The sequence below is a fragment of the Lactuca saligna genome, chromosome 1, assembly GCF_052625555.1.
Source record: "Lactuca saligna cultivar CGN05327 chromosome 1, ASM5262555v1, whole genome shotgun sequence".
Taxonomy (NCBI): domain Eukaryota; kingdom Viridiplantae; phylum Streptophyta; class Magnoliopsida; order Asterales; family Asteraceae; genus Lactuca; species Lactuca saligna.
Window position 1 is genome coordinate 13,344,171 of NC_136417.1, and position 24,538 is coordinate 13,368,708.

The following is a 24,538-nucleotide window of genomic DNA, read 5'->3' on the forward strand; positions in this document are numbered from 1 at the left end:
ACATAGTTCCCTAAATGTGGAAAAAGAGCAAAGTTCGTTACCTTTCTAGCTCATTAACCCAAATGATATCAACTTAAGATAGTGTATTATTATTATACTTTTGTTTAAACTAAACCATATATTTTATAAGATTTTATATTCAAATCCTTTTAAAACTTTTTAAATATAATAATCCAAAAGTATCGTGCAGGGCCGGTCCAAAGTTATGGTGGGCCCAGGGCGAAAAGAAAAAATGGGCCCCCCATAGCCGTAAATACAATAAAAGATAGTTCGAAATAGAATGTTATAAAATTCACTGTTAATATTAAAAAACACAAATATGGTCACAACATTACAAAAACAATAAAATAATAATAATAATAATAATAATTTAAAGGAAAATATTTCTCCTAGCCTTTCTAGATGCAAAATCATTAATAATACTATCCAAATCAATTTTATCTAACATGTCTTTTTCTATACATAACATTGCCAATCCGTTCAACCTTTCTTGCGACATCGACGATCTTAGATAATTCTTCAATAACTTTAACTTTGAAAAACTTCTCTCTGCAGATGCAACAGTGACAGGAATGGTTAACAAAATGCTATATGCAATAAAAGTATTTGGGTAACAATCAACAGCTTTAACAAAGTCCAAAATATCAACAACATAAATTATATCATTAGGTAAAGTCATTTTCAACACTTTCAATTCTGAAAAAAGTTCACTTGAATCCACATCAGAAACATTTTCTTTAGAAAAAGTAGTAGCAAACTTTATACAACTTTCTTTAAGTTCACTTTCACTTAATGACTTTAATTTCTTTGAATCATTTAAAAACCCAAAAATACTTTCAAAGTGTTTTAATTGTTCAAATCTATTTTTTAATGAAACAATTGCCATATCCACAACAACCAAAAAATAATTAACTTTTAAATACTCTTCAACCGATTGTGTTTCTTCTTCATGATCACTTTCATCAAATTGTTTTTTTCTAACAATACGGCGTTTTGATGGAAATGTAGGCTCTACACCCATATCAAGTGCAATAGTTTTAGCAATATTAATACTTGATGTAAAACCTTCATTTCTATAATTTTCAAAAAACTTCATAATATTTTCTATTTGGTTAATAGTAGTATCAATACAAATAGATTTAGATTGCAACTTTTTACTTACAATATTAATTGCAAATAAAACTTCATACCAAATAACCATACCAACTAAAAATTCAAATTTCCCAAAAGATTTGAGTAAGCTTTTAGCTTCACTTTTTGACTTTGGGTCATCACATGTTTTACTTAATTTTAGCAAAGCAACCTTTATTTGAGGAGCTTGAAATCTAATTGCTTTTATACTTTTAATCCTACTTTCCCAACGAGTATTAGATAATGATTTTAAGGTTAAAGTTGGAACATTATCTAACAATATTTTCCATCTTTTAGTAGAACTAGAAAATAATGTATAAAGGCGTTGCACAATTCCAAAAAATGTAACAGCTTTTTCACAAGAAAGTGTCATATCACTAATTGTAAGGTTAAGGCTATGGCAAGCACAAGGCATATATAAAGCTCTAGGATTAATTTCAAGCATTCTTTTTTGAACCCCTTGGTGTTTTCCTTTCATATTAGACCCATTGTCATAATCTTGACCCCTTATATCATCCACATTAAGATCTAACATTTTCAATGCATCTAATAATTCATTAAAAATCCCCAAACCAGAAGTATCATCTACTTTTAAAAATTCTAAAAAATATTCAAAAACTTGTATTTTTTTAGAAGAAAAATTCACACATCTTACAATCAAAGACATTTGCTCTTGATGACTCACATCGGGAGTACAATCAAGAATTATAGAAAAATATTTTGCCTCTTTAACTATTTTAATGATAGAATTTCTAACCATGTCACCAAAAATAGAAATTAGTTCATTTTGAATTTTATAGCCAAGATAATGATGATGAGTTTCATTATTTTCAATTCTTCTTATATGATCCTGCATTATACCATCATATTTAACCATCATTTGGATTACTCCTAAAAAGTTACCATTGTTATCTTGAAAAAGTTTTTCATTAGACCCTCGAAAAGCCAAATTATATTTAGATAAGAATTTTACAGCCGCTATTATTCTTCTTAATACTTGTCTCCAACGTTCTTTTTCTTTTATCATTTCTTGTTGTAATTCATTATCAATTGTAAGGTTTTTATCTAATCTTAGTTTTGCTTCATTCCAATTACTCATACAAACAAAATGTTCATTACTGTTATCATGTTCTTTAAGTCTCGCTAAGATGTTTCCAATCATTATATCCTTCATTTGTTAAAAAACTTTTTTGATTACTAGATTTAAATATTTTACAATCGTGTTACCAACTAACAAACAGCTAATTTTGCTCAATGCCATCTAAGTTTAGTTCCAAAAATTTTAAAACATGGAGAAAAACCAAATAAACATTGGGAATGTTTCCTAAAAGGAGTTTTCTCTTAAAAGAATATTCTGATATAAAACAAAACGTCAAGTCAAAAGTTTGTGTCGGGACCCTTCAACATATTTTTGAAACAAACAAATATTCAAAAATAGTCAAAAACAAAACCCCTCCCCAAATTTCTCTCGTTCGCTTTCGGCTTCCGCAACTGGTTTTCATCAAGCGTATGAACTAATGGATGCAATACGTAAACAAGCTTCGAAGCTCAGAGAACAGGTCGCTAGACAGCAACAGGTATTATACCATTTTCATCCTTTAACAAGAACAAGAACTATTTTATTTAATTTCGTTTTAAATCTACCACGATCATTGCTCAAGATGTTGAAATTGCTATAGGTTTTGTTGTAATCAGTAAGTTTTCTAGACAAATGACTAACACCACAGAGATTTTGAAGTAGAAAAGTAAGATCCGAATTCAAATTTAACTTGTCATTTCTTTGTTGAATGGAAGTAGTACGTAAATTGTTCGTGTTTTCAGTTTTCTTTGCTTAATTGCAAGTGTAAGTAGATTCAATGTCGCCAGCTCCATTGATTGTCTCTGTAAAAAAACTGTGCTATGAGGTGTTCTGTCAAATTATGCTCTAGAGCTGTTTGATGGATCAAGTTCTAGGTCGTTGTGTAGCATGTTTTGTGACATGTTGTCTCCATTTGTCGAATTAAACATGATTTGAATTAACAATTGAGGTATTTTGATAGCAAGATAAAGTTCCATTTTCTCCAAAAATGACAAAAAGTATGGTAGGTTAAGTTTGCATTTGTGCAAGAAAAACATATATAAAGATTTTACACTGAAAATGATAGAACATTTTATTCTTCTCCTCCTTTACATACTCATCCTTCTCCTTCACTTCCCCCTGATCCTTCATCACCATCATCCTCTACTTCCTCTATATCTAAATAGCCCACTGATTGTGCAAGTGTGAAAAATAACATACATTGAAACTTTCTCCCTAAATCTCTTCCTCTCTCTAATTTTTCAGTTACAACTTCCAAACCTTCAAAATCCTACACTCAATCATCTTAAAAACCTGCTAATCATGCATTCATATAATGAAGTTCACAAAGTTCATCTTTCCATAGGATCTTACCTTAAATGGGAAAGAATACATCCCATCCATTATCCATCATCAAGTATGATTCTTAAAATTTGAGCTCCTAAGTCACTGGTATAGGGTTGCTAAAGCTGTCTTTAGTATTTTAGTATTTTATACCAATCGTTGATTTCCTAATTGTGAATAATCCCCTTACTTTTTGTGTTTTCTCATATATGGTAGGCTGTCCTCAAACAATTTGCTGGTGGACTTGGAGGCTCTGAAGATACTGTAGCCAATGAAGTAGAACTTCAACAACAACAAAAGCTTGAAAAGCTTTACATATCAACCCGATCTGCTAAGGTTACACACATTAATTTTCTTTTCTTTTTTAACTTTTTGCAAGCTATTCATATCATCTCTTAACATAATAACATTCCTTCTTTTTTCACCAGCATTTTCAACGCGATATTGTCCGTGGTGTCGAGGGTTTTATTGTAACTGGAACCAAGCAAGTTGAAATTGGTAACTTAAATTATATGTCCAAATTACAATTTTCATTTTTCACAATATCAATATATCTGTGTGTGTGTGTGTGTTTATAGGTACCAAACTCTCTGAAGACAGCAGGAAATATGGTGCTGAGAACACTTGCACAAGTGGTAGTTCATTATCCAAAGCAGCAATGAGTTATAGTAGTGCTCGAATGGATATCGAAAGGGAACGTGAAACTCTCTTGAAAGCACTTGGCACACAGGTAAGCTCTAAAGCTCCTGTATGTTTAAAAGACATAAATGCCCTTGCCCTCATGAACCATGTAACTTTAGGTTGCAGAGCCTTTGAGAGGTATGGTAGTGGGAGCTCCTTTGGAGGATGCAAGACGTCATGCTCAAAGATACGATAGAGTCAGACAAGAAGCTGAAGCTCAGGTTTACATAACTTGTATAGTTTGTTATGTAGAAAAGACGTAAATGCCCTCCTCATGTTCATCATCTTTACAGGTGATTGAAGTTGCAAGAAGGCAGGCTAAAGTGAGGGAATCCAGTGGGAATGTTGATAATTTGTCAAAATTTGAAGCAGCTCAAGCTAGGCTTCAGGAGCTGAAGTCAAACATGACTGTATTGGGTAAAGAAGCTGTTGCTACCATGTCAGCTGTTGAAGCTCAACAACAGAGATTAACACTTCAACGCCTTATATCCATGGTGATTCATTACTCTATTATGCAATGTTTTTGTTTCTTTAAGTTTCTCAGAAGTTAATAAAAGTTGAAAATAATGTGTTTAATGTTGAATTGAAGGTTGAGGCTGAAAAACATCATCATCAGAAAGTTCTAAATATACTTGATCGGCTTGAAGGCGAGGTATCAAATACATTTTAGCATTTTTTTTCTATCTTATTTTTGTTGGAGGGTATATTAGACATTTGATAAAGGGTGAGATAATTTTGTTTTTAGATGTTGCAAGAGCGTCAGAGAATAGATGCATCTCCTATTCCAATGGCAGCAGCAGTTTCTTCTTCTCCAGCTCATGATGAAATTGAAATCAATGGTGTATCTGCTTCTCAGAGAAATGATAATAACTCTGAAGATAATTTGGACTACTTTTTAGGAGAGGTGATTGTTATCTTTATTTGTTGATTGTTTTGAACTGTAGTTTGAAAATGATGGCTGAACTTAATTTTAATAATAGGTTATACATCCATATCAAGCTGAGTCAGATGCTGAGTTGAGTTTAATGGTTGGGAACTATGTTGTTGTTCGAAAGGTTAGTCTCAGAATTATGAATTTTACTTTTGAAGCTCGGAAAATACAATTAATATTATAATAAAAAGGGTCGGTGTTACAAATGTAAAAATGAATAACATGAGATGAAACATATATAATGTTTAGGTTGATGAAAACATGAGTTGATGCGAGATAAGATAAATGTGGTTGTTTTGTGGACAGGTGTCAAGCAATGGTTGGGCGGAAGGAGAAAGTCAAGGGAAGGCAGGTTGGTTTCCATTGGAGTATGTAGAACGCCGAGATCGGATTCTTGGTAGCAAGTAAGGTGGCTCAAGTTTTAGTAATTAGCATTTAGCAAGATTTATGAACATTTGTATTTTGTGCTTCTTCTTCTTCTTTTGTCACTTTAGTTAGTGGTTTTAGATTCCATGTGTTGTCTTTAAGAATGGAATTATTAGCTTATTTGCAAGGGGGTAACTGCTATCTATATTATAGCTTATTGGAATTAGAATTGCTAAATGAAGAATTTTAGGGTGCATTTGGTTGTAGAAAATTTTCTAGTTTTCTAGGATAATTTTCCAAGAAAAACGGAAATTTTGAAAATATGTTTGGTTTTCCAAAATTTTCAGTTTTCCAAATTGTATGTAAATTAGAAAAGTGATTTTTATAGTTTTCCAAAGTTTTTCAAATTTCTAAGATGAAAAATGAAAACTCCCCCGGTTTCAACCAAAAGCGTTTTCTAAAATATTCATTGAAAATTGAAAATGAAAACTCAACTCTGTTTTCTGAAAACATTTTCTTAGAAAATGAAAACAATTTTCCACAACCAAACGCACCATAAATGGAGAATTTTAGGTTGCGTTTGGTTGTAAAATTTTTTCCAAGAAAAACGGAAAATTTGAAAACGCGTTTGGTTCGTTCAGTTTTCCAAAATTTTCTAAGAAAATGAAAATTTTCAGTTTTCCAAAATGTATGTAAATTAGAAAAGTGATTTTTACATTTTTCCAAATTTCTAAGATGGAAAATGAAAACTCCCCCAGTTTCAATTAAACACGTTTTTTAAAATTTTCATTGAAAATTGAAAATGAAAACCCAATTTTATTTTCTGAAAACATTTTCTTAGAAAATGAAAACAATTTTCCACAACCAAACAACCCCTTAGGGTGCGTTTGGTTGTAGAAAACTGTTTTCATTATCTATGAAAATGTTTTCAGAAAATAGGATTGAGTTTTCATTTTCAATTTTCAATGAAAACGCGTTTGGTTGGAACGGGTGGGGGTTTCATTTTCTATTTTAGAAATTTGGAAAACTGTAAAAATCACTTTTCTAATTTACATACAATTTGGAAAATTGAAATTTTCATTTTCTTAAAAAACTTTGGAAAACTGAACGAATCAAATGCGTTTTCAAAATTTTCGTTTTCTTGGAAAATTTTCCATAACCAAATGCACCCTTAGTATCCCCACGACCTAACCCAAGTGAATGTCAATTGGTAAAATGTGTGCTTTTTGGAATATAAACAATATATGTTTGTTTAACACATGGCTTAGGTTATTATATTCTAACTAATTATTGTATGGATGTAGGAATGATTGGGGACCAATTATTTTAGTTATTTTAAAAAAAAAACATTCATCGATATTATTAAATTAAAAAAAATAGTATAATACCATTTAATTAAAAGAAGGGTGAAAGTGTACATTTCCATTACTTTCAAATGAGGAAACACAATTTTAAAAAGGAAAATTCCAGATTTTAAGGGATTTTTGATTATCTTAATTTTGAATTTTGATTTTTTTAATTAATTCAATTTTAATTCTGTCAGAATGTTATTCTGTTAGAATGACGTTCTATGATATTGTTTGGTTAGAATGTTATTCTATTAGAATATTAGTGAAGAATAATAAAATTTTTGAACCTAAAATTAAATAATAACAATATTCTAATATATTCATATACATCTGAACTTATAAATAAATTCATAAATATTCTTCTAGACCGATGCATTAATATAATTGTACATATTCTAACAGAATGTTATCAAAATTAATAAAATTCTTAAGAATAACATTCTCAAATATACAATTATTAAGCAAATACACTTAATCTTCTTCAATAGTCAAAATAATCGATTTGTTTACACTTAATCATTTTTAATGTAACTTGTGATTGAATTCAACTCCAAGTCTTTGTCTTACGATCAATCACTAATTCATTCTTCAAGTCATTCTGAAAAAATATTTCATTACCAAATGAAAAAGAAAAAACTAAAGTCCTTTGTACAAATCTGCAGACTTGTGAATTGCATCAAAACTCATAACCAAGAATTATGGAAAATGCACAAATTATAGAGGAAATATCGAGATTCTATTCCGACATAATCGGAATTCGAGATTCCATTTTGACATAATTGAAATTCAAGATTCAATTCTCACAAAATTACTCTCACAATTATTATATATGAATGCAAAATGAAAATTTAAAATGTTAAATAAAACAAAAAAGAGAATATATGATGTAAGAGAGTGTTTGATGATGTCATATAGCACCAAATTGCATTAGGATATGTACATAGACAATAATTTTCTTGATAGTATGATGTTGAAGACATCAAACCATATGGCACCAAAATTGAATTAGAAAGTTTCTAAGCACAGTAACTCTTATCAACGTATAATGTCAAATGATCAATATACATGTTAGGAAGAAGTCCACATTCTCCTTCATAAAACAAAATTTTATGAGAATGCTTTCACATATATATAAATTTTCACAAAATTCTTTATGCTCTTCAAGAGTTTAAACATCAAAATCTTGAAAAAGTTTACATTCACCTTCTAGCAAGTATATTTGTGAAAATTTATGTACGTCAAAATTTAGTTTAAAATCGACCAGTTTGGGAATGAAACCATTTCATGAACATACATGATTAAATTTCAAATATCTTTATGCACACATAAATTATAAACACATCTTCACAAATTAGGAATACATAAATATGTATATGAACAATGCGTCAATTTCACCTGCTTAGATCTTTTTCCCACTTTCTCTTAAGTTAACTAATGGCATATTTATGTAGGGCGAGTGTTATCGATATAATAATGCCAAAATATGAAAAGAATGACTTCAAATTAAGGAATTGTCAAGTAACACAAACCTTATATTTTTATAAATCTTAAATTTCTAATTATTAACTACCAGTTAGGATAGTAAAGTCATTTCAAAAACAATGCTCGTGAATTGCATTTCAGTTTTCAAGATAGAGAAAGAAATCAAACCAATATTTTTTACTTTCAACTTACAACTAACGATTTAAAAAAAAAATATTATTTTAAACAATTAAAAAATGATGATTGCAAAGTAGTTATTGGTAGCCATCAAAAACCTATTTTTTATTTGATTGGATAAATAGATGTAGCCAATGCATTTATTATCGTTTTTTTTTTTTGGAAACGACTATTAGGTCTTCTGATATACCAACGACGAAGAGGCTCGTGGTCTATGTGGCCACGAGCGTTGTTCGTGCACACCACCCCGGCCTACCGTGATCGAATGTTTTCGTGGTGGTTTGTGGTGGGGAAGACGAACGATAACGCCCAATCAGGGCTTCTTCTTCTCTCAGCTCTTCTTCTTCTCCCTATGTCTCCCTCCCTCTCTCTCTCTCTCTCTCTCTCTCTCTCTCTCTCTTCGTTCGGGTGGAGGGTACTCCATGGCTTTGTAGTGGGTAGTGGTGATCGGAAGCTCTCCACGACCGTTGTCGTGGAGAGTATAGCAGATGCCTTATCGTTTAATTGATTAGAAAAATAGTAATTTATTGATGTAATCACAATGAACATCGACGACAAAAGGTTTCTAGCTGCAGTCACATTGATTGACACAACAACAAGAGGTGATGCAACCACCGTCCAGGTAGAGATAGAGAAAAAGCCAATGAGGAAAACAAAACTGTAGGTGCAATCATTGATTTCCTGTGCCATAATTATAGGCTCAATTAACACATACTTACGATAATAATATGATCTATTTCAAATTTTAATTTAAAAGTTAATTTACCAAATTATCCTTATATATTTAATTAAATATTAAATATTGGTAATTAAAATAACTGACCCATATTAATCCTTACATCCACACAATAAATAGTTAAAACATATAAACCTACCTCTTTAACACATTATTATATATATATATATATATATATATATATATATATATATATATATATATATATATATATATATATATATATATATATATATATATATATATATATATATATATATATATATATATCAGTAGATCCGTTGAGAACTCATAGTTTTCGAGAATCCGAGAACTAAAGGCGGAGCGTTACATCAAAAACTAATTCATTAAGGGGATGATCGTCATCTTGCCAGTTTCATTTAATGCTTAATATTTTTTGTTATTAGAAATATAAATAAAAAGTCTAAAAATTAACATCAAATTTCGGATTTTTCTTTAAAATAATAATTTTTGATTTTTTTTTTTTAAAATGCAGATTAAATTTTTTTTTTTTTAGAAAACATGAATTCTTTTAGAAAAAATGAAAAAAAAAAAATATTTTTTAAAAAACTATATTTTTTTAAAACAATAAATTAAAGAAAAAACCGAAACAATTAAAAGAAAAAAACTATAATTTTTTTTAACCGAAAAAAGCAATGTTTTAGGTGAATATATGAATGTTTCTTATATTATAATATTTGTAAGTAAATCATCAAAAAATTCATTTTTATTTATTAATCTATGAACATAATAGTATAAGTATTTTATTTGATACAAAATAAAATACAAAAAACAAAAAATGCTACAAAATTTCAAAACGTTTTTATGTCTTCGTGTCAAATTTTCAATATTTTTTTTTTCAATTTATCACTTTTCACATCTTCAATATTTCCACAAATTCTTTCAAATCTACAAAAAAAAATTAAAAAAAAATGATTAATGCAATAACACTCACAAATATACATATGTATATATCATGTAAGATTCATATGTGATTATATCATGTAAGATTCACACGTAATTATATAATGTTATATTCACATGTGATTATATATTTTAATATTCAAATGTGAAATTCGCAATAAATTTTTAGAAATTAAATAACGAATAACACTCACACAAAATGCATGTGTGCATATATACGTAATTCATATGCGATTTACTTGTGATTTACATGTGAATCACATGTAATTTATATGTGATTCACTTGTGATTTATATATGAATTACATATGCTTTCTTACATGATATATACACATGTAATTTATATGTGATTCACTTGTGTTAACTAACTATTATGGTCAAATATCTAGGCCTACCAATTTATGAATTACCAAGCAATGATAATGCACAAGTTAAACAACAAATTTATAATAAGTAGAAATTAGACTATGAATGATAGTAGTTACTTTTATATGATCAAGTTAAGCAACTAAGTACAAATTAAGATTAATCATGATCTCTAACACACTACAAGTTACTAGCTTTAATTACTTAATCTAAGATATTATTAATCCTATCTCTAACTATTTAATGATCATAAATAATTAGGTGACAAATTCATGCAATTAGAATGGTCAACTAACACATAAAATCTTATTTATAACCAATATAAACTAGAATTAAACATGATAGGGTTTAAATTATCAAACACAAGTAAAATCAAATATAAAGCATCCAATATTCGAAATCAACACATATATATTAGGTTCATCTTCACCAAACAGAAGTAAAAAGTATTTAGCCTCTCAATGTAGCATAAAAACAAACCAAATCCATATAAAATATGCTAGACATAGGTAATGATTAGCAACCGACTAGATCAATGTGGAATCCTTCTAAATCTTCTTCAATCCTTGAGCTTCACTTAATTTTCGGTCTTCTTCTAGGTTTCCAAGGGTTTTCAATTGTAATTCTCCTCAGAAAACTGACCACATTCCTCCAGATTCGAACTAATGTTCGGGATTTTATATTTTCCAAAATCTAATCACCATGTTATGGTTAACCGCCACCGCGACGTGGTCCTCGAGTGTATCTCGTATTCTCCAAGTCGGCTTTGATGGTCAATAATCTTCTTTTTAACACGTCATGTTGGATCTCACCACGACATGGTCTTCTATATTTAAATATTCTTTTTTCTTCACTACTGCTTTAGCTCATCCATTCCCGCTTCCAGCTCCTTGTTTCCTTCATTTTTGTCCCAAGCATGCCTTTACAGCTACAAAACATATTTCAAACATAATAAGTATCTTTTTTCCCATATTATAACTAAGAGTATTAAAAATATGCATGAATTATATGACTAAATATGCACATATCAAAATACCCCACACTTGGCTTTTTCTTGCCCTCAAGCAAAACTGATATTATTATTATATCTAAACTTTAGCTACCCACATCACACAAGAAAATCCATCTTGAGCCTCTCCATTACTACAAAACCACAATGCATGTATTTGTGTCTATTTTTTCCTAAGAACTTCCACAATCCTAAATACTCACAGTCTTCATAAACACTTCCCCACTTCTATTGAACAACACTCATTTTATGCATCGATATGAATATATCCTCAAAAATCTTTCTTAACCTCAAGGTAATTTTTGGTTAAACCTCAAGCATACATATGGAAAAATAACCTAGAAACAAAAATTACAAATAACTTGACAAATTTTTCCTTATTCTTGAGTCTTCGATTTTTGGCATTCTTCCACTTTTCTTCATGATATTTCTTGATCTTCATAACTTTGTAGACTCTTATTCTCAAACTTTTTGCAATTTTTTATTCAATCAAAACTAAAAATCCTATAAAAACATATGCTTAAGAAAGGGAACTTAAATTCAACCCTTATTGGTTAGAGGTATTAGTCTAAGGTGCAATGACTATATAAGCTCTCTTGGATACATTTATGGTACACAATGCTAAACATATTATGGCCCTTAAACTAAGAAATATCGTGTTTTTGTTGCATGATTTTACTAGGACAGGGGAAGCCACAAATACACTATAACATATATTGGCTCAAATAAACGCTGAAACTCGCACCGGATCATCCCGCACAACACTAGCAACCTACACCTCAATATAACAATTTTTTTTTAACTAGATTCAATTTTAGATTATTATTTCAAATCTTTCAAATAATTATTTTAAATCCTAGTCCTTTTTCAATATTTATCAGTATACTTGCATTCCTAAATTCAATCCTACCCTATACTTAAATGATGCAATGTCCCCATTGCATATTTAAACAATTAAAGAGCATAAAAAGCAATAATTGGAACAGACTCCCCTTGGGTAGTAGTCGCGAGATCGAATTCTGAAATTTGTGTGGTAAAGCTTGGACTTCTCATATAATGGATGGAAATAATACTTCTAGGCTCTTCTCTTGTGAATGTAAATGTGTCGGATCGAAATAAACCAAACAACCATCTTCAAAAAGTGTATTGACCTTTGCCACAACATGGGAAAGAAACGCCACATCGTGGTGTCAAGTGAATATTCGCGAATTATAACATCGCCACAACATGGTTTAGGGATACGACATCATGGTGTCAGATCAGATGCAGTCATGATAAAATTGAATGTCACAACATGGTGATGATGGCCACGTCGTGGTGTCTTCTCAGATGGTCTTCAATAGTTACAATAATGCATCAACTCTTCTTAATACTTAGGAACATTCTTGACCCTTCCTTTCTGTAAAAATATTCAAAATTATTTTCTTCATCATGTAGGAACCCAACACTTATTCAAAACATAGTCTTCAATAATAATCTTCAAAAATCACCCGGCTTCTGCATCCATTAAGCTCCTTCACTGATTCACATATTTTTCTAACTCTACAAAACTGAAAAATACAGAGTTGTCGTTGTTTATTTTCAACCAAAGTTAAACAACATCAAAATTTAAAAAACATCCAGATAAAGAATAAAAGAAATTTAAAAATACAAAATGCTTATGATATTTGTGATTTCTTAAAGTTTTTTATATTACATGATTGTTTTTGTAGGCACTTGGTGGTCAGAGTTTTCATTCCGATTTACCGGTAGTTATAGCGTGGTGCATATTTGGTTAGGTCGCTTTTGCAATAGATGCTTGTACAATCAAATACTTGATCGGCATAGGATCGTCTTCTCTAATCAAAGTCCAATTTGGCAGTGGAAGCTTCTCTAACCAAATACTCGATCGATTGAGAATCATCTTCTCTAATCAAATATTCGATCGACAAATTATCATCTTCCTTAATTGGATGTTTCATCGGATCTACTATTGATAAGGAATCGACTTCTCGATCAGATCTTAAATCAACAGGGAAGGGCGAGAGGTGGCGATTGAAGATGACCACTTTTGTTCCAGATATACGGGAGAGCGGGGATATTTGGTCATTGTAGTGGAAGACGATGATGAAGAGAATGGTAAGGTGATGTAGGTGGTGGCCATTGACGAGGTAGGGGTGGTCGTTGGAGGTCTCCAGAGAGTTTATAGGTTGAGGCGTGAAGGAAATGAGAGAAATTCGACATCTATATATAGGATCAGATAAGGCGCACCACGCCCTATACCCAAGTGCATCACACCCTAAGGCCATGCAGGTTCATCGGTTTACTGCCACGTGTCGCTTTTCCTATGGTCCGTGTCTCACTTCTAAAAGCTAGGCGCGTCGTGCTCTCAAGTTTGTTTTTCAATAAATCATAGTTTTATTTTTATAGTTATATTTTTATAAGGCTTAGACTACTAAAATTCGTCTAAATATCATAACTCTCTCATATGAATTTTTCTCTCGACTATTTTTATATTGACAAATTCCTATTCACGAGATCTTCAACTATCTTTTAGATTGTTTTACATAATAATCAACAAATTTTAATTTCATTTTCTATGTCAGACACTGTTGTACTGAAACTTCAAAAGTCATAATTTACTCATACAAAGTCAGATCTATGCGTTTTTTATATGCATGTTTTCGCTTTTATGATTACTACGAATTTTGTTTAGATTACTTAGACTAATAAAAAATCTATCTTCTGCATATAACCTCATGTTTGCAGCGGAAGATTAGTCGGTGCGCGAAAACTGGTCAGGAAACCCTCGTTAAGGAGGTTCCCTTTCCAAAAAAAAACCTATTTTTTGCATACGAGTTATATTTCTGACGTTCTTTGTATTCACACATAGATATCCACGATTACTACAAGTTTTCTTTAGATTACTTTAGCTAATTCCAACTTTATTTTTAGCGCATTTTCTTGTAGGGAGTCTCTAAAAGATTTTTAAAAAAATAATAATTTTCTCATACGGATTTTGTTTTTGGCGTTGTTCGTCTCGTTGGTCTTATATCGAGGAGTACTACGATTTTTTCCTTTTTATTACTTTAGCTAAAACTCAACCAATTTCTATTTCGTTAATTACGACACACATTTCTATGCACGGTTGATTTTTAAAACTTAGAAAAAACATAACTCCTCCATACAAAGTTAGATTTTTACGAAATTTATATTTTTGGAATCGCATTGACATTTACTTTCCGAATATATTATTATTATATTATTATTATTTATATATAATGACGCAACTTTTTGCGCACCTAATTTTTATTTTTTTTGGCTAATTTAACTGTATTTTCGTGTATATGGGAAGACGTAATAGTGCGCTTTCATTATAATTAGACAAATGTTATACTTTTAGCCTATTACATCTGTCTATTTCCAATATTTCTATAGGCCGTTGGTGATGTATTTCCTTCTGCTGTCACACCCTATGTTAGTTTCCTTTTTTCTTATAGCTCGTACACATAAATATAAATGTTAATACCACATTTTGGGATCACTACTCAGGGATAAAAAGTAAAACGGCTATGAATAGTTATACCTAATTTTCCATACACCTTGGCATGGGGTTTTTCAACTCCTTTAGATATTCTAGGCATTAGTGTTTCCCATATCCTCTTACCTTACAGTGTTAGCAATAAACATCTTATAGATCTCTTTGGTGCCTTAGATCGTCTCTTTTCTAACTAGAGATCCTCCTTCACCTTTCTATAGAGTGGTTTGTATGACTTCGACTTTTCCATACGAGACTTTGCAACCTAGTCTAATATAAAACCTTTCGTAGGGCATGTGGGAACTCTTTAAGTCTTCAATGAACTCATCAAAAGAGTTGGTCAATGAGTATATGATAATGACAACTCTAACCTCCTGACTAATGACATATTTTATACCCTATAATTGGCCAATAATTATCTTATTATTTGTAAATGAGGAGCGACTTCCTCTCCAGATTGTAGCTTACATCCCCTTAGAATTTTTAGGACTCTAAAATGTTATTGCTTAAGCAAAACATTATACATTTCATTGAGTTCTTTGACTATGTTGTAGACTCAATGTGTATGAACTTATGAAGCTCATGATATGTGGTATCTATCATAAGGCAAGTAGCATCCTTTAAGACTTGCTCATATGAGAAAAGTCTATTGGGATCGACTGGTAAATCCATGTGTGTTTTTTCCTTCAATCACATAAAGCTTCTTTGCAAATCTGAGTAGATCTCTTAGATTTTGGATCTATATGGGATAAGTAATCACGATGAGCTTTTCGTTATGGAGAAGACCACACAGTGCAAAATGTGAAACATAAGATTTGTGTTTCAAGACATCTATAAAATTTAAACATTTTATTAGTGTTTTGATAATAATCCTTATAAAATAAATTACCCAATTTTTATTTTATCAAAATGATAATATCCATATTTCAGTTACATTCTTAAAAAGGGATGTCGTAATTGCAAATGAAGTTATTTACGTAAGTAAAACTCTTTACTAATTCTAGTCATTATGGAACTCTTGGATCTGTTCGGGATTCATTGACATATAATGAAGTTAATATTTGGCGTGTTTAATCCTTTCACACTTGTTTTTTTTTATTGTGATTGGAATGTCGTATATCACAAACCAACACAGTAAATCAACCATTTAAACATATGTGTCATTTGATCTAAGACTCTCGGGTATTAAGAAACTTCATTTCATATTTCTAGTGTCCAACTTACGCATTTGGCTAATATACTTTCCCACATATGAATACCATCAAAATAAATATGTATTTTATATGGGTAGTGTATGATTTACATTATGAAACATGTTTTTGTTTATTTTAGTTTAAAACTTCTTTTGACAAAAATTTTAAACTCTTTAAAGTACTCATAAGGTACCTATACAAGTTGATTCTTGTTAAATATCATTTTAACCTATCTGTTGACAAAGTTCATTTTAACATATCATTAAAATTATTTATAAAATTCACTCGTCAAAAAATTTAATGATATAATACGTACATAACAAACAATATAAACCATGTTACTAACCACACATATTCAGATGACTCTTTTGACCAAACAAAAAATATATAATTGTCAGCAAAGTTGTTTACTTTTTTTTTTTAATCCAAGATGTTTTTCTTACTTCATACATAATATATAGGCCATCGATTCAACATTGGCTGAAAAGAGGGATAAAATCTCAATTAAGTAGTTTAAATTATTTTATCGATACAAGTGTTCCATATTGATACAATCTTTATTTTGAAACCATCTCTATATTAACATTAACATAGTGGTCGAAAGCAATGTTGTCAAGCTTGTGATCCTATGTAGGATTGTTTTTGAGTTTGCAAGATCGGGATCGGGAGCGGGATCCTAAGATCCCACAAAAGAAAATATAATTTTAATTTATAATTTTAATCATGAAAAATATTTTAAACATTCAATTTTTCGTTTAAAAGTTATAAAAACTTCAAAATATTAGTTATAAGTTACACCACAAAATGATAAACGGTAAATTGGTAAATGATAAAAGACATAAAACGATAAAAAAAAAATTCATTTGCAAAAAAATAAAATCAAGGGAAGGTAGGTCGGATCGGATCTCGATTCAACGATCTTACCTACGATCTTACGATCCTACTCCAAATATGACCTGTTTATGATCCGGATCGTTTTTCATACCTACAATCGTATGATCCTACGATTAAGATCACGATTTTAACAACAATTGTCGAAAGAGTACCATGGTGAAGAACCTATTATTATGAGTAATCATCATAATTCATTCGTATACAAAAATTTGAGTTGATTGGTATTACGTATATACAAAAAAAATTTCAATATGGTATTTTTTGTATGTTCATATACTTTACTACCATTATACATAATTTTTAATATTTGGAATTTGTAGATCTATCACCGTATAATATTTGTTTTTCTTATTACTTCTTCCTTTGGACAATTACCGTACACGCACCGCACCTATGGGCCATGGTCATGTTTATTTTACAAAACCGATCTTCACATCCTCCCAGATCTAACACACTGTTTTTAACACACAGTGGATCGATCTGGGGCAACTCTTTCTCCTTCTCTTTCTCTGCCTCTCCTCTCCCAAATGCCTTCTGATCACAAGTATACTACTCTTTAACATCACATCGGATCAATCGATCGAATCATTTATCGAATTAGCAGCATTTAATTCTCAGATCTAAGGTAATTGTCACGCACCTACAGAATCTAGGTTTCTTTTTTGTTGTTTATGAAGTTGCGATACGATTGAATTGTGAGTTACTTGATTTGTTTAATCGATTGATTAGAGGTTGGGGACGAAACGGAGCGAAGATGTTGACGAAGTTTGAGACGAAGAGTAATAGAGTTAAAGGTCTGAGTTTCCACAGCAAAAGGCCATGGATCTTGGCTAGTCTTCACAGTGGTGTGATCCAGCTATGGGATTACAGGATGGGCACTCTCATTGATCGTTTTGACGAGCATGATGGCCCTGTTCGTGGCGTACACTTTCATCAATCACAGCCTCTGTTCGTTTCGGGAGGTTTGTTGGATTTCAATTGCATTGATATACTTGAAATGCTTCCGAATCTAAGGTTTTTTTATTGATTAGCTGATATATTCAGGATATAATGTTAGGTAATGATGATCTATTAGACGCTTGTTATTTGTGTGGCACATTATCTCTATTTAGTAGATTTAGAGCCTTTCGTGTTCATGGAACCGATCTGTCCATAACCATTAGTCCACCAGTTTAAAGCTATGGAAATCTGTCTAAGCCCCTTCTCTAGTAATGATGATCTGAACTTCACATCTGTGCGATTTGGGACACATGAAGCTGTTTTGTTGCAATGTTCAAATTCAGAGTAACATGGAAATGATTTGGATCTGGTCATGTACATTAGATTTGATGCAATGCATATTAGCAGTTGCTGTTTATTACGGAAATTAAGCTATCTTGGAAAGTCAGAATCATCTTGTTCTGTTTTCTCTGTGCATATTACACTTATGCTTAGGTCTTCTTTATATTGGTTAGTTCGTAGCCTTATGTATGCGTGTAAGAATATTTAGGCATTCCTTTTGTATATGCAGGCGATGATTACAAGATCAAAGTTTGGAACTACAAACTGCATCGGTGTTTATTCACGCTTCTTGGCCATCTTGATTATATCCGGACTGTTCAATTTCACCATGAGAACCCCTGGATTGTTAGTGCTAGTGATGATCAAACTATCCGGATATGGAACTGGCAATCCCGTACTTGTATTTCTGTTTTAACAGGACACAACCATTATGTAATGTGTGCTTTGTTCCATCCCAAGGAGGACCTTGTTGTATCAGCATCATTAGATCAGACTGTTCGAGTTTGGGACATTGGTGCTCTGAAAAAGAAAACAGTTTCCCCTGCTGATGATATCCTTCGCCTCAGTCAAATGAATACAGATTTCTTTGGAGGAGTTGATGCTGTTGTGAAGTATGTCTTGGAGGGCCATGATCGTGGAGTCAATTGGGCATCATTCCATCCCACTCTTCCTCTTATTGTTTCTGGAGCTGATGATCGTCAAGTCAAGATCTGGCGCATGAATGGTATGGTGTCTTTACAGGGTAGTTCATTTGTTAATATGCTTTAAATTTCCATCTCTTGTGTCATACATTATTACCAAGATACTTTGGGATCACAAATCTCACCTATCAACTTTATCTTTCAGATACCAAAGCTTGGGAAGTAGACACTTTGAGAGGTCACATGAACAATGTATCATGTGTTCTTTTCCACGCAAGACAAGACATCATAGTATCAAACTCAGAGGACAAAAGCATACGTGTTTGGGATGCTACAAAAAGAACTGGCCTTCAAACATTCCGCAGGGAACATGACAGGTTCTGGATACTCGGCTGTCATCCTGAAATGAATCTTCTAGCAGCTGGCCATGATAGTGGCATGATTGTTTTCAAGCTGGAAAGAGAACGCCCTGCTTTCTCTGTTAGTGGTGATTCCCTCTACTTCATAAAAGACCGTTTTCTTCGGTTCTATGAGTACTCCTCTCAAAAAGACACTCAAATCCTCCCAATCCGTAGGCCTGGTTCTACCACCCTAAACCAGGGCCCTAGAACCCTCTCTTACAGCCCTACAGAAAACGCGATTCTTATATGTTCAGAAGTAGATGGTGGGTCCTACGAACTCTACATTGTTCCTAAAGATAGTTTCAGTCGAGGCGATACAGTTCAAGAGGCAAAACGTGGTGTCGGGGGATCTGCAGTTTTTGTAGCTCGCAACAGATTTGCAGTTCTTGAAAAAAGCACCAATCAGGTGTTAGTGAAGAACTTGAAGAATGAAATCGTGAAGAAAAGCGCCCTTCCTGTTGTCACAGATGCTATATTCTATGCGGGTACAGGCAACCTACTTTGCAGGGCAGAAGATAGAGTGTTCATCTTTGACCTTCAACAGAGACTGGTTCTTGGGGACCTTCAAACATCTTTTGTAAGGTATGTTGTTTGGTCAAATGACATGGAGAGTGTTGCTTTACTTAGCAAACATTCGATAATAATAGCTGATAAGAAACTTGCTCACCGGTGCACCCTTCATGAAACAATCCGTGTCAAGAGTGGTTCGTGGGATGATAATGGTGTTTTCATATACACAACACTCACCCATATCAAGTACTGTTTGCCTAATGGAGACAGTGGAATCATTAGGACACTTGATGTTCCGGTTTACATCACGAAAATATTCGGGAACACAATCTTTTGCTTGGATCGAGATGGGAAAAACCGCCCGATTGTTATTGATTCTACTGAATATATCTTCAAGCTGTCTCTTCTGAAAAAGAGGTATGATCATGTGATGAGCATGATAAGGAACTCAGAGCTATGTGGGCAAGCCATGATTGCTTACCTCCAACAAAAAGGTTTCCCAGAAGTCGCCCTTCATTTCGTGAAAGATGAAAGAACTCGTTTCAATTTAGCACTTGAAAGTGGAAACATTCAGATAGCTGTTGCTTCTGCTAAAGAGATCGATGAGAAAGATCACTGGTATAGATTGGGTGTTGAGGCCCTTCGTCAGGGCAATTCTGGAATTGTTGAATATGCATACCAAAGGACGAAAAACTTTGAGAGGCTGTCTTTCTTGTATTTAATAACAGGAAACTTGGATAAATTGTCCAAAATGATGAAAATCGCTGAGGTGAAAAATGACGTTATGGGACAATTCCATAACGCGTTGTACTTGGGTGATGTTCAAGAAAGAATCAAGATTTTGATAAATGCAGGTCATTTACCACTAGCATATGCTACAGCTCAGACCCATGGGTTGACCGATATTGTAGAGGAACTTGCTGTCAAACTTGAAGGGAATGTCCCTTCTTTGCCAAGTGGCAGGTCTAGTCAACTTTTGATGCCCCCGACCCCCGTCCTATGTGGCGGTGACTGGCCGTTACTAAGGGTCATGAAAGGAATCTTCGAGGGTGGTCTTGATAATGTTGGGAAGGGTGGAAATGAAGAATATGAAGATGCTGCTGATGCTGATTGGGGCGATGGTTTGGAGATTGGGGATGAAGACAACATTCAGAATGGTGATGTCACTGTGGTGTTGGATGATGACGAGGCGCCTGAAGAAAATGAAGAGGGTGGTTGGGGTCTTGAAGACCTTATACTTCCAGACATCGAAACCCCGAAAGCCGCCACCTCTGCCACCCGTTCTTCTGTGTTTGTGGCCCCCACCGCCGGTATGCCCGTCAGCCAGATTTGGGTCCAGAAGTCATCTCTCGCAGCTGAACACGCGGCGGCCGGAAACTTCGACACCGCCATGCGGTTGCTCAGCCGGCAGCTTGGCATAAAGAACTTCACACCGTTGAAATCATTGTTTCTTGATCTTCACATGGGGAGTCATACTTTCCTGCGTGCTTTCTCTTCGGCTCCATTGATCTCATTGGCCATCGAGCGTGGCTGGAGTGAGTCAGCCAGCCCTAACGTCCGGGCCCCACCTGCACTCATGTTCAATTTCTCTCAGTTAGAGGAAAAACTCAAAGCTGGCTACAAAGCCACTACTACTGGTAAATTCACTGAAGCCTTGCGTCTTTTCCTGGGTATTCTCCATACCATTCCCCTGATTGTCGTGGAGTCGAGGCGAGAAGTCGATGAAGTCAAAGAATTGATCATTATAGTCAAAGAGTATGTTCTTGGTCTACAAATGGAACTCAAAAGGAGAGAGTTAAAAGACAACCCTATTCGCCAACAGGAGCTGGCTGCATACTTCACTCACTGTAACCTTCAACTCCCACATCTAAGACTTGCACTGATGAATGCTATGACTGTGTGCTACAAGGCGGGTAATCTCATCACAGCATCCAACTTTGCAAGGAGGCTCTTGGAGACCAACCCAACTGCTGAAAACCAGACAAAAACTGCCCGTTCCGTTATGCAGGCTGCTGAGAGGAACATGAAGGATTCCACACAGTTGAATTATGATTTTAGAAATCCGTTTGTTGTTTGTGGGGCCACTTATGTCCCGATTTACAGGGGGCAGAAGGATGTGTTGTGTCCATACTGTAGTTCCCACTTTGTTGTTTCTCAGGAAGGGCAGCTTTGTACTGTTTGTGACCTTGCGGTGGTGGGATCAGATGCTTCTGGTTTATTGTGTTCTCCAGCTCAGATCAGATGATTTAAAAACTTTCCCTGACAATCTTGCCAGCCTCGCTTCTTCAGGTATTACTCTTAACATATATAGCATCCTACTTCCATTTATCTCTACTACAGTGAAAATCTTTTTTCTCATTAGGATATATTAGACTTTAAAACATCCAGTGAAACTGAAAATGCTATGTGTATATATATGAATGCGGTTACTATTACTGGGTAGATTTTCTGAAGTACAATGCTGTAATAGGAAGAAAAATGAAAGTAAGATGCTATGATAAACACATTAATAAAGGTATGTTGCTATTTCCTTGCATTTATAACCCTTTTGCTAAAGACAACCAAACCACTTTGCACCTGTTTTGATCTAGCAGTGTATTTTCTTTTCCCTTTTTAATTTGTGCTTGCATTGATAACTGTTATTTTTTTGTGGTCCTTGTATGTCTTGCTACATGGGTTTCATAGTGAGGGCGTGATTGTAATTACTGGATTCCATTTGGGTCGAAACTTAGTATCAGTCCTCAATTTTGTCTTGAATGACATTGATAACATGAGATAAGTTTATGGCAATAATACAAAAACCTTACCTTGCCACAGATATTCATTTAAATTCTTTATTATCTACTGAGAGCAAGTTTTAAGTTTACGATTACAGTTGAATCTCAAATTCTGTTCAGTGGCTTGTTTGGTTGCCAAATGAACTTGGAATTGAGTAGTTACGATTCCTTTAAAAATCCATGTTTGAGGGATTTCATCATTTCTACTTTACTGGTTGATAAGAACTAAAAACCTTTTGGTCTTTTCTTTAAAAGACCAAATTTCCCTCTCATAAACCCATCAAAACACCAACACGTTCCATTTTTTCATCGTTGGATCTGTGATTAAATACCATTCTACCAACTAAACACCCCTTCATCTTCTATAGTTCTATATGGCTACGCCCTTGTCTCGATCAACTTCCTTACTTTTTAAGCTTGGCATGCAAAAGTGACAGAGTTTGATATTAATTATTGTTGACTTGTTTTGCAGTTTAAATGTGTCTGGATTCCCAATTAGAGTTGTTGCTGCTATATATATATATATATATATATATATATATATATATATATATATATATATATATATATATATATTATCAGGAAGCCCACAACAGAGTAGTAGATTTTGTTGTTATGGATTTATTAGTAGTATCTCTGGAGAGGTTGGTTTGGGTGGGGTCTTACTCAATATCATCATGAACATGGCAATTGGTAATTGGCAAGGAAAAGATACACAGCTAGTGTCAAGAAAAAGGTATGGTATGGTATTTTACTAGTATTGAACATTCATGCCTAGGTGGTTGGTTATTATAATATTCAGATTTAATAATACACTACTTATTTTTGTTTTTCGCTTTATGTTTGTTGATGTTGGAATTTGTTGAACTTTGCTTGGTGTCGTGTCTGTTTGGTCACGAAGCCATATCCTTCTTCTGTTTTTGTGTTTGTATGTAGACGGTTTTGCAATAATATTTTCAGGACTTGAATGTTTTTCACAATCCCATGTCATGTGCGTTTCCTTCTTGGGTTTATGTATGGTAGTTGCCTTTGTTACAAAGGACCCACACTAGACAAGTGTTTTAGGGCTATATTTTCATACTTGTTTCATCTTTTTGGGATTGCAATTACATTTATGGTCATTCGATCCAATTCCCTGTGTTTTAACTTTAAGCTGATTTTTTTAGGAAGCTCTCAAGGACATTTTTTGCATGCGTTGTATCATGAATACAATATTTTTAATAGATCAAATTCATCCAACCAAAGCTCTGCTTCTTCTATTCATATAATCGTATATATATATAAATCAAAAATTTTAAATTGTCAAAATCTTATTGGAACTACACAAATTGAACTACATGGAAAGTTCAAAAATGTTTTACAACTTGAACGACGGTGTTTTGGCAAATGTATGGTGGACATCTATTCCATGCCAATATAGATATCAAATAAAGTTAAATGCACATAATAAAAATGTAGTTTGTATCAACTGTCATTTTAGATAGATACTATATTTTTACATGTAACTATAACATAATTTAATTTTACATGAAATGTCAATGTACTTGCAATTCTCGTCTACTCGTGATTCTTTTATATCATAGTTTATGTGTTTGTAATTATGGTTTAATCGTAAAACCATATAAAATGAACAAAATTAGTCATTTGAAGGATGAAAACCAGTAAAAAATGCTAAAAGAAATTGGAAAACTGTAACTTAGTTATGTTACATTGTTCGGTCAATTATAGAGACAAAGGTTGAGATACAATTCAAAATGAACCACCTAATTTCG

General features: G+C 32.9%; 3 protein-coding genes across 3 annotated transcripts; 2 read left to right on the top strand and 1 right to left on the bottom strand.

Moving 5' to 3' along the window:
- Positions 1–370: 370 nt before the first annotated feature.
- On the bottom strand, positions 371–2,305 carry LOC145002776 (uncharacterized). Its single transcript, XM_078961977.1, has one exon. The coding sequence runs from the start codon at positions 2,303–2,305 to the stop codon at positions 371–373; it is 1,935 nt and encodes a 644-aa protein (XP_078818103.1).
- A 234-nt stretch (positions 2,306–2,539) lies between these two features.
- LOC145048318 (SH3 domain-containing protein 2-like) lies at positions 2,540–5,766 on the top strand. The gene is made up of 10 exons (XM_078996781.1): positions 2,540–2,708; positions 3,749–3,868; positions 3,961–4,030; positions 4,111–4,262; positions 4,333–4,434; positions 4,507–4,707; positions 4,803–4,865; positions 4,959–5,117; positions 5,194–5,268; positions 5,451–5,766. The coding sequence occupies exons 1-10, from the start codon at positions 2,649–2,651 to the stop codon at positions 5,550–5,552; spliced, it is 1,104 nt and encodes a 367-aa protein (XP_078852907.1). The 5' UTR covers positions 2,540–2,648; the 3' UTR covers positions 5,553–5,766.
- An 11,802-nt stretch (positions 5,767–17,568) lies between these two features.
- On the top strand, positions 17,569–23,746 carry LOC145010977 (coatomer subunit alpha-1-like). The gene is made up of 5 exons (XM_078969613.1): positions 17,569–17,781; positions 17,886–18,118; positions 18,667–19,161; positions 19,284–22,278; positions 23,239–23,746. Exons 2-4 carry the CDS (start codon positions 17,911–17,913, stop codon positions 22,232–22,234), a joined length of 3,654 nt encoding a protein of 1,217 aa, XP_078825739.1. The 5' UTR covers positions 17,569–17,781; positions 17,886–17,910; the 3' UTR covers positions 22,235–22,278; positions 23,239–23,746.
- The last annotated feature ends 792 nt before the right edge of the window (positions 23,747–24,538 follow it).